General features: G+C 34.7%; 3 protein-coding genes across 8 annotated transcripts in view; 1 reads left to right on the top strand and 2 right to left on the bottom strand.

The window, feature by feature from the left end:
- Positions 1 to 59: 59 nt before the first annotated feature.
- On the top strand, positions 60 to 8602 carry tmem181 (transmembrane protein 181). Of its 2 annotated transcripts, none has more exons than XM_024291588.2 (17): positions 60 to 442; positions 2589 to 2692; positions 3143 to 3210; positions 4032 to 4122; positions 4196 to 4314; positions 4389 to 4505; positions 4578 to 4658; positions 4748 to 4847; positions 6247 to 6377; positions 6444 to 6535; positions 6618 to 6675; positions 6761 to 6863; positions 6949 to 7000; positions 7080 to 7162; positions 7245 to 7334; positions 7405 to 7471; positions 7549 to 8602. In XM_024291588.2, exons 1-17 carry the CDS (start codon positions 309 to 311, stop codon positions 7631 to 7633), a joined length of 1575 nt encoding a protein of 524 aa, XP_024147356.1. In that variant the 5' UTR covers positions 60 to 308; the 3' UTR covers positions 7634 to 8602. The 2 variants fall into 2 exon arrangements, with proteins under 2 accessions (XP_024147356.1, XP_024147357.1); XM_024291589.2 differs by lacking the exon at positions 60 to 442 and adding an exon at positions 2205 to 2365.
- A 214-nt stretch (positions 8603 to 8816) lies between these two features.
- Positions 8817 to 9618, bottom strand: gtf2h5 (general transcription factor IIH, polypeptide 5). 2 transcript variants are annotated; one of them, XM_024291591.2, is made up of 3 exons: positions 9536 to 9618; positions 9200 to 9284; positions 8817 to 9112 (listed from the first exon to the last, which is right to left on the bottom strand). In XM_024291591.2, exons 2-3 carry the CDS (start codon positions 9232 to 9234, stop codon positions 8932 to 8934), a joined length of 216 nt encoding a protein of 71 aa, XP_024147359.1. In that variant the 5' UTR covers positions 9235 to 9284; positions 9536 to 9618; the 3' UTR covers positions 8817 to 8931. The 2 variants fall into 2 exon arrangements, with proteins under 2 accessions (XP_024147359.1, XP_024147358.1); XM_024291590.1 differs by having other exon boundaries at positions 9452 to 9609.
- Positions 9619 to 10014: 396 nt separating this feature from the next.
- The window catches only part of serac1 (serine active site containing 1), a 10548-nt gene continuing 6767 nt past the window's right edge, over positions 10015 to 13795 (bottom strand). For all 4 annotated transcript variants that reach the window (XM_024290876.2, XM_024290874.2, XM_024290875.2 and 1 more), the window contains 8 exons: positions 13019 to 13181; positions 12795 to 12945; positions 12583 to 12724; positions 12401 to 12501; positions 12190 to 12287; positions 11048 to 11230; positions 10814 to 10957; positions 10015 to 10746 (listed from right to left, as the gene is read on the bottom strand). In XM_024290876.2, the coding sequence (XP_024146644.1) occupies positions 10610 to 10746; positions 10814 to 10957; positions 11048 to 11230; positions 12190 to 12287; positions 12401 to 12501; positions 12583 to 12724; positions 12795 to 12945; positions 13019 to 13181 (1119 nt within the window). In that variant the 3' untranslated portion in view covers positions 10015 to 10609. The remainder of the gene's footprint in view (positions 10747 to 10813; positions 10958 to 11047; positions 11231 to 12189; positions 12288 to 12400; positions 12502 to 12582; positions 12725 to 12794; positions 12946 to 13018; positions 13182 to 13795) is intronic.

The raw sequence follows: 13795 nt of genomic DNA, 5'->3' as shown, positions 1-13795 counted from the left end.
AAGACAGGCGTGTGAGTGAGACTGTCGCATCAACAGCGTCAGTGAACGCAGCACAATCCGTCTCTCTCCATGGTGCTGAATCTGACCACGTGACCCTGGAGTTTTGCCCGGCGGCTGTTTCCGCCCCTCTATTATTATAATTTTTTAAAGCTTTTGCCCTCTTTCTTTGAAACGGAGACAAACAAAACAGCTTCGGCTGCGGTTTTAATGAAAGCTGGGAACAATACGGGCGGCTGCGTGGCTGCTCACTGAGGCCCGCGTGGGTCGCTTCCTCATCGCCATTTTTCTCCAGACCGCTCGCGGTGATCATGGACACCGACTATTCGTCCGGGCTGGAGAATCCTCTGTACAGGGAGCTGAAGTACTTCTGCAGGAAAATACAGGAGGCCTACACCGAGCTAAAGGATGATTTGACGCCTTACCACGATGATCGCTTTTATAGGTAAGACTCGAATTCCCTAAAAAATATCATTTAAACAGGCTCACATTTCACGCACTAGCCAATTTTTTTTTTACTTTTATAATGGTAAAATATTTTCTACTGTTTTTATTTTGTTTTGCTTAATTGGTTTATGTTTTATCCATGTTAAGTAATCGACAATTACACTTAAAGGAGGATAATACAACATATGTATACGTGTCTGGGGCCTCTGCTGTTACAAATGTTGCATATATGTGTATATAAATGTGTGTTGTAATCCGAACTGCACCTTGAGGTTTAAAAACACATCCTTGTGTCATGTTTGACCTTTAAATGGCGATGTGAACTGGCAATTTCTATAAAATTGCTTTGAAAATGAAAACTAGGTTGATAACTGGAGTCACGTTGTTGCGCATGCGCAAAAAGCTCTGGATGGAGCATAATTGCAAGGCATTTGAATGACTGACAACAGAAGGGTTTTGACTAAATAGCATACAAGGAATTAGTAAATGCAAATTTTTTTCTAAAATGTTGAGGTTTGATTTCTGCATAAAAGATGGAAAAATCTTGAAAACTACAAAATAAAATGCATTTTATCTTAAAAATTAAATTATATTTTAACACTAAATACAATTTGCACTTAAGAAACTTATAGGTTATTTGCTTGTTTTTTCTTACTATATTCGTAAACAATATATACGACAAAAGTGTGATTGCCAACGGGAAAAAAGACAGAAAAGCAAAAGAAAATGTATACAGAAATTATACAGACACAACAAAACAGCCACAAATGTAAAAAATGGGCACAGATGTTCTAAAAATAAGTATGTTTTCAGATTTTTTTAAAAATTGCCTGTATTTCTTTATTTTTATCTGCTTGATGATTTCACCATATTGCATTAATTCATGCAATAAGTGTTTTAAAATCAGATTTGGAATTTGACCCGTGCTTTTTATGAGTAGGAAAAAATCAGCTGTATTATAAAAATAAAGTTCCACTTATTTTGTCATTATAAAAGCTCAAAATTATGTATCTTTCTAAAAGTTTGATTGTTTTTCTAGTTTTACATATGATTTCCAACATCGGTCCAAAATATATTTACAAACAAATGACAAATTATTTCCTCTTGTGATCCGCAAAACATAAACCACTTGTCCATATCCAGAAGAAATATTTCAAATTATGCTTCTTTAGTTTTTTTTTTTTGTTTTTTTTTTTTTTCTCATTTAAACAGTATTTGTTTCCAACTTGGCAAATTTTATCGCGATTCAAATCTATTCATTTTAGATTTTTGAATTCATGCATTTGTAAAAATGTTGTGTACAGATAACGTACAAAATTGCAACAACCTAATATTAATTTGCCAAAGCTGACTATTTCAATGTTAGGTTAAAATATATATTTAGGCCCTAGTAAGAGTAAACAGTGCACACAAATGAAACTTTATGTAAAGTTAAATTTGCAAATAACCCTGCAAATGTTTTTTTTTAAATATATGCAAATAAATTAAATGCATAAATATCTTTACCATACCGATTTTTTTTTTCATTTATTGTGTTTTTATTTTTTATACACCTAATACATCAACACTTTTTAAAAAAATTGGGTGTTGCTCACGTACAGGCTTGAATAACCAATTTAAAGTGGAATTTTACTATATTTCTTTTTCTTGAAACAAATAAAAAATATTATTAATACAAATGAAAATTTTAAATGTTTAATTTTTTAATGTTTAGACTATTATGATACAGCTTAAAATGTGGAAAAAATAAAAATGATTTAACTTTAGAAGTCGTCACTGCATCACGTGACCTTGGCCCATCCCTCTCGATGACGCAGTTCTCTGGTAGTCGCAGGCTGATGTTGACACACGGATGTGAATTCACTGAGCTAGTTTAGGTTCTTTCTCACCATAAAAACGTTAGACCAAATGAAATGGAGCGGTGAGTTGGATATTTTACACACGAACACAACCGAGACGCGTTTGTGAGGATAACATTCGAGAGGAAAAGGGCCTAAAAGCGTTTTTATCTGTCACTGCTAGCATGAATTAGCTAGGAGGCTAGCCGTGTTGACAAACCTTCCCTGGAAGCACGCCGTGTTAAATTAAACATTTTAGTGGTTTTCTGTGTGTTTTACCACAGCTTAATGCCTCTTTTTTGACAGGTTGGCTCCAATGCGGCTCTACACCTTGTCGAAAAGGCATTTTGTTCTGGTGTTTGTGGTGTTCCTGATCTGCTTTGGCCTCACTGTCTTCATTGGGATTGCGGGTAAGGAAAGCTAACATTCTTGCATCTCTGGAGACGCTGGTTTAAGTCAGAGGAAATGGGTTCAGATAGATTCCTTATTCCGTATTAGTTAGTTGAACTGTTAAGAAATTGATTGATTAGTTAAGAATTGGTTATCCATTTGATTTTAACTTCTATAAATGAATATACTTTTGGTCATTTACAAGTTTATCTTGATAAACATGTAGTAGAAAGCAACACTTCAGGACAGTTTTTTTAATCAAAACCTGGATATAAAACTTTATTTTAAAAATCTATTAGTTCTTTATTTTTAAAAATGTATTGTACAAATTCACGCCCACTGATATCAATTTCATGCAGTAGGTTTTTATTATTAATTCAACAGATTTAATAAAAGAAGAGATAAAGATAACCTCCTAACTGATGATAGTGATTTTTATGAGTTCATCTTGTTTTTGTTTGTTTGTAAAGGCCCAAGGATAATAGAAGAACAGGAGAACAATGGGGATCAACTGGTTAGAAAAAACAGCTCTGTCAAGGTAAAATAATTCTCATATATTGCAAATTATATCATACATCTGTGTCTTTTTTTCATTAATTATTCCACATTTTACATAAAATAAGAACTGCAATTTGTACTTGTTTTACTTTTATGTTTTGTGTTTTATTTAAAATTATGCTGTATAGTAAGCATTGAATTTTAACAAATTTTAGTTTTGAAATTTTTCAGTTAAAAATGCTTGTTTTTTGTAGCAATAGCAGAAATGTTTTTTTATGATGACATCTTTTAAGGCTTTATTTCATTCTTTTAATTTCTTTTTGACTGGTTATTAATTGTTTAAGTAAACATTTTAGTGACTTTGCATAAAGTTTCTTAGACCTCCAGTTTCTGCAATTTACTTGTTCCACTGAGTCCTCTGTACTCTGTAAAGGGGAGCTGTTTATATTCTCATTTGCATCATGAAGTTTCACATGCATTAGCTCTTGCTCTTATTAACACACACATGTTATGATGGGAAAAAGTTAATTGTTTATGGTTTACGATATATTAACCATGTTTTTAACTCAAACTCTCCCACTGTTTTTTTTTTAAATTATCATCTTTTATTAACAAATGTGGATGCAGCAGCCTCATAATGTTTGAGGTTAAGGTTATAGTTGTAGCAGTTTCTAGCCAACGGATCAATTTGATTCTTATTTTAGGACCAAATTAGTTAAAATGCAACAAAATTGTTATTAAGGTATTCAATTTTTAGAAAATATTGAATGTTTTGGAGTTTTTGACTCTTATTTTTTATGTTAAATTGAAGATCTGATGCACATCGCTAATTTATATCCACTTTGTCTTGCTTGATTTCAGACGGGACCCTTCAATCTACTTTCTCCTCCTCTCACCACCTACAACCAGCAGCTGTGGCTCACCTGTGTGATGGAGGCGGAAAAGGGCAACAGTAAGACCGCACAGAGACTATTGAATGTGAGCTCTTTTTTTTAAATAATGACCACTGCTGCTGTCTCTGTCAGTGGGAGCCTTCCAGCAGCCCTTTGAGATTAACGTGGAGCTTAAAGGAGTGATGCAGGACGCCAGTGTGATGCACATCAATCCTGTGCACCAGAAACCCCGAATGCTGCACTGTGGGGCCGTAAGTGTGCTTCAGCATCCTGACCATCAGTGATTACATTTTTCTGACGTGGTTTTCTTCCCATTTCTTTGCAGAAGTGTGATGAGATCATTGTGCTTCATCTGGGTTACTTGAACTACACCCAATACAAGGTGGTGGTCAGCTTTAAAGGCCTGGAGAACATCACATATGAGATAAAAGTGAAGTTTTTGGTAAGTGGATGCTAAAGAGTTTGACTTGTTTAAACCCAGATTTTTATTTTATGTTCTTTTTTTTTGTTTCAGTGGAAAATGTATAACCCCACCTTCTCTCAAGTGGAAATCTGGTTCCGCTTCGTCTTTGTGGTTTTGACCTTCATGGTTACGGTAAGATAGTTGATATGTAAGACGTTAAAAATATCACACTTTTCTTTTTAATACTAGATATGATAACTTATTCTTCTGTTTCTTTGCAGTGCATGTTTGCTCATTCCTTGAGAAAATTCTCCATGAGAGACTGGGGCATTGAGCAGAAATGGATGTCTATTCTGCTGCCTTTGCTTCTCCTCTATAATGGTAAGTTTGATCTGGACTCATTCAGAACGACAACACACTTTAATTAAGGTTAAAAGCTGCATAAAGTAAAGAGTTTAAAACCTGTTAATATCAATATCTAATCAATTAAACACTTTAGCTGCACTGGTTGTACACTTTTTTTTTTTATATACGGCACCTTAACATGATTAGTGAAATCTACAAACAATAAAAACATCAATTTAAAAGTAAGATTGTAAAATATAAAATTAATGCAATAGTAAAACCTTTTTTACTAACCCTGGATCCATGTTATATAACATCTTAGATATTAAATCATACAGCGTATGTGTCAAGGCCCAGGGGCCGGATCCGGCCCTCCAGATCATTTTATTTTACTGTTATTAATGGCCCGATGTTATCTTGAGTTTATTTCTAACTTGTATCATTTTGACAAAATACATTTTCATGGGGAGTAAAATATTGAAAGTTATTTAATATTTTAAGTAGATTTATTCTGGAATAATATTGCTGCCTTTTATATTATTCACATTTATGTTGAAAATAAAAGTTTTAAAGTTTTGAAAATTGGTATTCTGCTAGGCTTTTGGACTATTTTGCCATTTATTAAGATTTTTTTTAGGATATTTTGGAGTTCAGCTAATATTTCAGCTACTAGCTGCTATTTCAGATGCTAGCTGTTTTGGCTAATTTAGGCTTTTTAAAATTTTTAAGGCTTTTTTGAAGTTTAGCTATTTTTTCAGCTACATGCTAGCTGTTTTGACTAAACTACTTTTTTTTAGCTACTATTTTAGCTGGCTATCAGCTTCAGCATTCTTAACTATCAATTTCAGCATCTTCAGCTATCAGCACTAACATCTTCAGCAGCCAAATTCAGCTTACAGCATTCACACTAGCATTATCGCAGGTAATGTTATATATCTAGTTCATAATTATGTTAAAAAGTTATGGTTTTAAAGTTATAAAAATTTGTTTTTTTGTTTGTTCAATAAATCTTTATTATGCTTTTTTGTATTATTTTGGCCCCCTGTGTGATTCAGTTTGACACCCCTGTCATACTGAAATGTAAAACTGTGCTAGTAAACATTAGAGAGTTTAACATGTTATCATTTAAAGTGTTGAATAAAAATGTATTGATTAAACCCCAAATGTTGCCAACATGTGTTTTGCTTTTATGCATTCTATCTGTCAATGAAATTCGTTACTTTTCTGTGTGGATTTATCTAAGCTTTAGATTTTTTAGATTTTTATTGTTTATATTTTCTTTTTTGTAATGCATATCTTTTCAAGAACAACAGATTGAATCTAGGTTGTTATATTTTGTAACCTTATAATGTATAACTGTTATGTATTTAACATTTAAGCACAGGGACATCTGTCAGAAAATGCTATAAACCTTTTTTTTTTTTTTTTTATTTAGATCCGTTCTTCCCGCTCTCCTTCCTGGTGAACAGCTGGTTTCCCGGGACCCTGGATGCCTTTTTTCAGGCTCTCTTCCTGTGCTCTCTTTTACTCTTCTGGCTCTGCGTGTACCACGGCATAAGGGTTCAGGTGAGTGCATGCCGACGTTTACAAAGTCCTCCAAATATAAACTTTTAACACGTTTATCTCTGGCAGGGTGAAAGAAGATTCCTCACTTTTTACCTGCCCAAACTGATCATCGTGGGGCTTCTGTGGCTCTCGGCGGTTACCCTCGGCATCTGGCAAACGTAAGTTTAACTTCCAGAAATGTTTTTAAGGAATCTTGAACTAAAGAACTATAATCAATGTTTTTATTGATTTCTTTTTTAGGGTTAATGAACTTCAAGATCCCACCTATTCTTACAAAATCGATATTGCAAACTTTCAGGTTCTTTATTATAAGAAAATATATTTTTAAGCTTACTCCTGTCATATCAGGGTTAATTTGATAATCCAAATCTGTTATATTCCAGGGCATGAAAGTCTTCTTCCTCATTGTTGTTGCCCTCTACATCCTCTACCTGATATTCTTGATCGTCAGAGCTTGTTCTGAACTGAAGAACTTGCCGTACTCAGGTATCACCGTGGAATTCAACCTTTTTTATTTTGTTGATCCTTCCAAGTCTGTAGGAAATTAAAATGTCTGTCTTTTGTGTCTCAGATCTTCGACTGAAGTTCTTGACAGCGCTGACATTTGTGGTCCTTGTTATAAGGTAAATGAATAAATCTTTTTTTTTTTTTTTTTAAATTTGTTTGAGTTTTGTCTTATGTCCTCTTGTTCATCTCCAACAGTATGGTCATCCTCTACCTGAGGTTTGGTGCCAAGGCTCTTCAGGAAAATTTTGTGGCTGAATTATCTACTCATTATCAAAATTATATCCTTTTACATAAATTATAACATCTGTTTTGGTCAACTTTTATTTTGAAAATCTACCATTTCCTTGATTCTATATTCACCAGCGGAATTTTTATCCTTCTATGGTTTGCTCAACTTTTACTTGTACACATTAGCATTTGTGTATTCTCCCTCCAAAAATGCTCTTTATGGTAGGTAAAAAAAAATATATTTATATGATTGTAAATTGGATTATTTTGTAAAAATAATTTATTTTTGCAGACTCTCAGCTAAAGGATAATCCAGCTTTCTCCATGCTGAACGACTCAGATGACGAAGTTATTTATGGGTATGTTTAACTTAATTTCCTCTTATTTCTTCTACTAGTACTTCAGATAAAGAAATACAATTTGTGTGTTTGTACAGGAGCGATTATGAAGATATGCCTCTGCAAAACGGCCGTGCCGTCAAAGCAACTGCAAAGTACCAGGATGGGAGCGACAGTGACTGATGCAGCCGGCACCTCAATCATCTTCTGTCTTAGTCGGAAACTATGAGGATTTCTTGTGACAGCAGTGCAGGATGCACACAAGATGCATGTGCAGAAATAACATGAAATCATATACTGTAAGTGTAGATAAACATGTTGTTTTTTTGTTTTTAAAAAGAAAGGGTTGATCACATCTCTACTGAATGTACTGCACATTGAAAAGGTGAAACATCTGTTTAAAACTAGTTTTATCAAGATTGTAAAGTTTACTCTTCATAACCTGCACTTCCTGACAGACAAACAATCAGGGAAAAGTGCTACTATTAGCATTGATGGGGGGTTTTGGGTTGAATTATTTTATTCCTTTGTGTTAAACCACTGTTTTCTATCTTTACATCATTCCTTTCTGCTCTAATGGTTTAAAAATTGGGGGAAATGAAAGTGTGCAGCTATTAGTAACACTAGTTATTTCAAAAAACCTTCAACATTTACAGCTTTAATTATGCCACTTTAATAAAACTGTTTTTTTCTTTGATACCTGCAGTTTTGAAAACAATTTGCACATTGTTTCTTTGCCAAACAGATTAATGTACATTTGTGTAAATGGATTGCAGATTTTTCCAGCACATACCAGCTCATACTAATGGCCAAATTTAGCCTTTATGATTTTTTTTAATGGTACAACTTCACTTATTTTTATCATCTTTCCAAATATTGTACAGTTTTCTTTTGCAAAATGCTAAAGAAATGCTAATTTTCTGTACAAATTTATGTTTTATCTGAACGGTGCCTTGCATTTACATTTTGTTTTTCCTCATAAATGGGTTATGAATTTGAAAAATGTTTCTTGAGGGAATGTCACTCGTGTTTCAGATGATTTTTCTTGAGGTGTTTGTAAAATGTGCTGCTGCTCGAGTTAAAACTTGTACATGAAACTGTAATAAGACTTGTAAATAAAGCAAAGTGTCTGAACCGTTCTTGTAATGAAAATATGTCTGAAATAACTGACTATAAAAACATACAAAACGCCTGGCAGGATACTAAGAAAAGAGGACGTGTAAGGAATGTTTTAAAGTTCAGTTTTCTGTGGGGCTCAAGATGCATCATGAAACATTTTTTAAGGATTTCTAAAAGCTTTTGCATCCTAATAATCAAATATAATCGTGGATGAAGGTATTAAAAGAAACTAAACCATTAAAAGTGATAGTTTTATCACAAAATATTTAGTAAACCATTTTATTTAAAGCTTGACAAAACAACTCCACCGCTCAAAAAAGTCCTAAAATTAATAAAGGATCATCCTTAGAGGAGGTCAAAGGTTATTTCTGCGTGATGGGAAATGAATTCTGGTCCATCAACTCTCCAACTCTGTCCTGCAGCGTTTGAACCACCTCAGCCAGGATGAACAGGTGGGTGTCATCGAGATCCTTCAGGATGAACTTCCTTCCCAAAGCCATGGTCTCATCCAGGTAGAGGAGGAACTGTTTCATAGCGGGATCACTAAACCAACGAAAACACAACCCATCAGACACAATCGAGTTTCTAGAATGTGTACTTGTTTCCATTTTATGTTAGAAGTCTTCTTACCATTCAACTAGGACACCTTTGTGAACGTTCACCATGTTCACAAAGAAACACTCCCCCCGCGGAGAAAACCAGAATAGTTTTAAACCTAACACAGAAAAAAATAATACTTGATTAGAATAAGCCATTTATTTTGTTTTTACACGTTGAAGCGTCTCATTTGCAAGCGCTAATTAAGCTAACCAAAGGTAAACACGGCTCGAATAAAAGCATCAAAATACACCAAAACTCCGAAACAAAACTAAAATAACAAACCTGTAACTTTGTAAGAAAAAACGTGTTGATGGAGGCGAGATAAATCCCCCTTTTGAAGGGTAATTTATGATAAAATGTTAGCACCTTGAAGGCTTCTTTGAACACGACGCTACATGTTCCGGTATGGTGTGGGTCAAGGGACAATTTTCTCTTCTTCGACAACAACGATACAACGCATGCGCACTGCTAAATTTAATCGCGCGTTTTTAATTTATTAGTTTTGATTTTATACACCAGCAAATTTTACTTTAGGTGACAATTATTATATAAAAAACAATAAAAAGAAGAAAAAATAGTTCTTAAATGTAATTTGGGTGGTTATAAAACAAATATTAACAACTACTTGTACAAGTTGTAATCATTAATCATTAGAACTGAGTTACCTTTTATTTGATTAGATTCACCAAGTTTTTGCATAGTAAACTTTAAATGTCATTGAGCTGAAACAATGGCAAAAAAATATTCTTCAATATTTCTTCTTTGGCCCATATCACTCCAAAAAAATTGTATTTTTGGCTGTAAAATTAAAAAGCACTAATATTTAGCACAAAAAGAAATCAAACTCGGTTGTTACAGTCATTTATTGACAGCGATGGGCATCGTTAGTGGCAGTTGTGCTAAATTCAATCACATCATTAGTTAAAAAATAAATATGTTTTTAAATATACAAAGAGAAACCAATCTATGGTAAGGTTTTAGGAGGAAAAAATACATTTTGGCACCAATTATGAGTAACATTGTGCTTTTTTGGGGGGAATAAAACTCTCAAATGTAAAAATAAATATGTGAAAGGTATTTTTTAAGCATATCACAGATCCTTCATGTACGTAAATAAACTGTTAGTACATTTCAGAATAAATAATAATTAAAAAATAATCTGACTCTATTTCTAAACATGACAACACACTGTAAAAATATAATCTGTAAAAGTGATCTGATTTACAGATTTATGAGGAGTGAGTAAAAATTAGGTTTGTTATCACAGCTGAAATGTTTCATATCATTTAAGTTAGTCTAAATAGTGAGTGATCCCTCACACTTCACATTATGGTTTGTTAATGCTTAAAAGTCATCCCGGGGGGTCATGTGCGTTTTCACTCCACAGTTCAAGTATACAGTAGTCTGCATCACTGTCTTAGTGCTGATAAGGTGCTGGAGTCACTGGCTGATGAAGCTCTGCAGGGCCTCCTGGATGAACTGGAGGCTGCGTTTGTACAGAAATGAGTCCTTCTTCTCTGGCTTGCATATGTTGAGGTGATCCACGTTCACCTCGATGAGTTCTCCGATGCCGAGGTCTGAAACAAAACCAGAGTTACACATCTCCATCTGCAGTTTAGAGAAATCGACACTTGTGTTGCGTACCTGCCGATTGTCTCGGCACCACGAGTATTTTGATCATGGGTCCGATGTTTGTGGCCTGCGATTCTGCAAAGCTCATCACCTTAAAATCATTTTCTTTTGCGATGTTCACGAAACTTTTATTCAGACTGCACAGCGCTGGTGAATCTGGACCAAAAATGTAAAAAAAAAATTAGGAAAATATCTCTATTCTGCACCGACAAAAAAAAGCTAAATTTACAGGAGTTGCAAACTCACCTTTACAAAGTTCTCGGACTTCTATAGATGGAAAAAGGAGGTATCTGACGTTGACCGAGTATTCGGCCATGAAGGTTCCGTGATGAGGAACGCTATAGAACAAGACGCCTCTGGTGTTCTTCAACAAGTCTTTCATTTCTGGATCTTCAGATGCATCCAGAAGCATTTTCTTTACGAGTAATCCTGACAGAAGAAGAAAACAGCAGAGACTTTTATTTTGAAAAACTGCTTTAAAACAAATGCAAGAGTAAAAGACAATCCACTGAATATAATCTTGAAAAAATGTGCAGTAATTGTGTGAATCCTTAGTAAGCATTCACACTATTGTGATTCTCCTGCTCCTTTACGTACGTTTTTCAACATGTTAAAACTCAATCACACATTCAGAGATTTCACCAATCTTTATATCAAAACGTTCAGCATATTCAGGACATTACTGCTTGGGCTATTGGTATTCATAAACTTTATGGTTTTTGAAATATTGAGCAAAATATGCCCCATTGTAAATTACTGACAAAGCCCTTAAATTAAAAAAAATATTAGAGTTTAGCTTCTATTTTAGCAACAGGCTAACGTTTTTGACTAATTTAGTTTACTGAGGAATTTTATGCTACTTTGGAGTTTAGCTATTGAAGCAACACAGTAATTTTTTTTCTAAACTGGCATGTATTAGGGATTTTTAAGCAATTTAACTACAAATTTTTCCAAAATTTAGGTCAACTTCAGCACTTTTTCATAGTTCATTACTGACATTTCAAGTATTTTATCAAATATTACATTTTGCAAATAGTTTCTGCATTTTCATCAAGTCCCTTCAGCAATTAAAGTAAATTGCATCACCATTTTCAGCAAAGTGCTTCAGCATCTTCAGCAACTACTTTCAGCACAAAGCATTCACACTAGCATTATTGCAGATAATGCAACTTTTCTAGTTATGATTTGTGGGATACAACTCATGCAATTACTAAAATTGCTTTTAAAAATAGCTCAAAAATGACATTAGTGGGTCTTTAACTATAATAGTTAGATACTAAAGTTTTTAGGTCTTTCCACTAAATCCAACATATTTAAGAAGCTCTTGCATTCATGAGATTTGTGGGAAACCTCAGCATGTCTGTGGACGGAAAGTTCCGACTGCGTACCTCCCATACTGTGGGCTACCCAGACCACAGGTCTTTCCCCGACTCCTGCTTGCTTTAACTTCTTTAGCAGATCTCGACTTCGATAGGCCAGAGACTTCCTGAACACAGAGAGGTCATCCAAAACGGTTCTTCTTTATATATGATGCTGGAACTAAAATAATGTGAACATTTAGAGGCAGTAATACAGACACAAGAACAAAAGCTCTTTCACCTTTGATTTTCAGCAGGACACTTGGACATCCAGTCGCTAAGATGACTGTCATACTCCACTGAGAGAACTCTCAGATTTGGACAGTCGGCGGCCAACCATGACTGTCAACAGAAAGTCCATCCAAATGTGAACTCCTTTGCAAGACCATAAAAAGAGCAATAAAAAGAGTTAAAGTCTCCCACCTTAGGCCAACACTCTGTGTAATCGCTTCTGCTTTCCACTTCCGGCTCCTCCTGGAGTAAACTACTGTCCTTCTGCCTCCACGTTTTGAAAGCAGCTCCCAGGATCCCATGAATGAACAGCACGTCTGCTTTGACAGGCTGCCTGCTCGATGAATAGGACAAGTTAGATTACAAGGAAGAAAACTGATGAACGTGTTAGGAAAGATAGTTACCCGTTACGCGTTTGTGGATGGAGTATATAGACCCCGTCCTGGTACTTCTCCACCACGGTTTCCCGGTCCAGGTTGGCTAGAGCTCGAGCTGCGTAAGACACCTGCATGACGTGAGGAGACTGCATCATCTCAGCCAGGATGGACAGCCAGCCTGAGAAGACAGTCCAAACAGCTCAAATGTACAGAATATAGTCACACGCAAACAGCTGATTAATCAGACTTACCCGACTGAACGATATCCTGATGGACGCTTTCATTCAGTGCTAAGTTTCCGATAATACGAATGATGTTTCTCTGGATTTTAGGAGAGTCTCTTCGGAGCTGATAAATCCTTTGAAGGAGAAGCAGACCTCCTTTTGCCACTATGTGGTCACAGTGGCTTTGTACCTACAGAACATCCAAAACATGTTTTCCAAAGAATAAATAACATTCAAAGAAACAATAAATGTTTTAATAATAGTGCTGCCACAAACAATTATTTTAATAGTCGACTAATCACTGATTATTTTTTCAGATTAGTCGACTAATCGGGTCATGTACAAACTGGATGTAAAGCACACATCTTAAGGTTTACCTTTAAACTAAAAACTAGATATATAGCATTACCTGCAATAATGCTAGTATGTATGATTGACAGCTGAAGCTGCCAAAATTGATAGATAAAATCGCTGAAGCTGAAAGCCAGCGAAAATATTAGTTAAATGCCAAATTAGCCTAAAAAACTGAAAAAAACTTAAGTTAGCCAGAACAGCTAGCATGCAGCTGAACCATTAGCTAAACTTCAAAATAGCCCCCCCCCAAAAAAACTAAATTAGCCAAAATAGCTAGCATGTAGCTGAAAAATAACTGAACTTCAAAATAGTCTAAAAAACTGAAAAAATCCTAAATTAGCTTAAATAGCTAGCACACAGCTGAAATATTAGCTAAACTTAAAAGCGTAAAAAACAAAACAGTCTAAATTAGCAAATATAGCTAGCACGTAGCTGAAACATTAGCTAAAC

Source organism: Oryzias melastigma, linkage group LG24, assembly GCF_002922805.2.
Source record: "Oryzias melastigma strain HK-1 linkage group LG24, ASM292280v2, whole genome shotgun sequence".
NCBI classification, from domain to species: domain Eukaryota; kingdom Metazoa; phylum Chordata; class Actinopteri; order Beloniformes; family Adrianichthyidae; genus Oryzias; species Oryzias melastigma.
The sequence above is the reverse complement of the archived record's forward strand: the minus strand, read 5'-3'. Positions and strand labels throughout refer to the sequence as shown.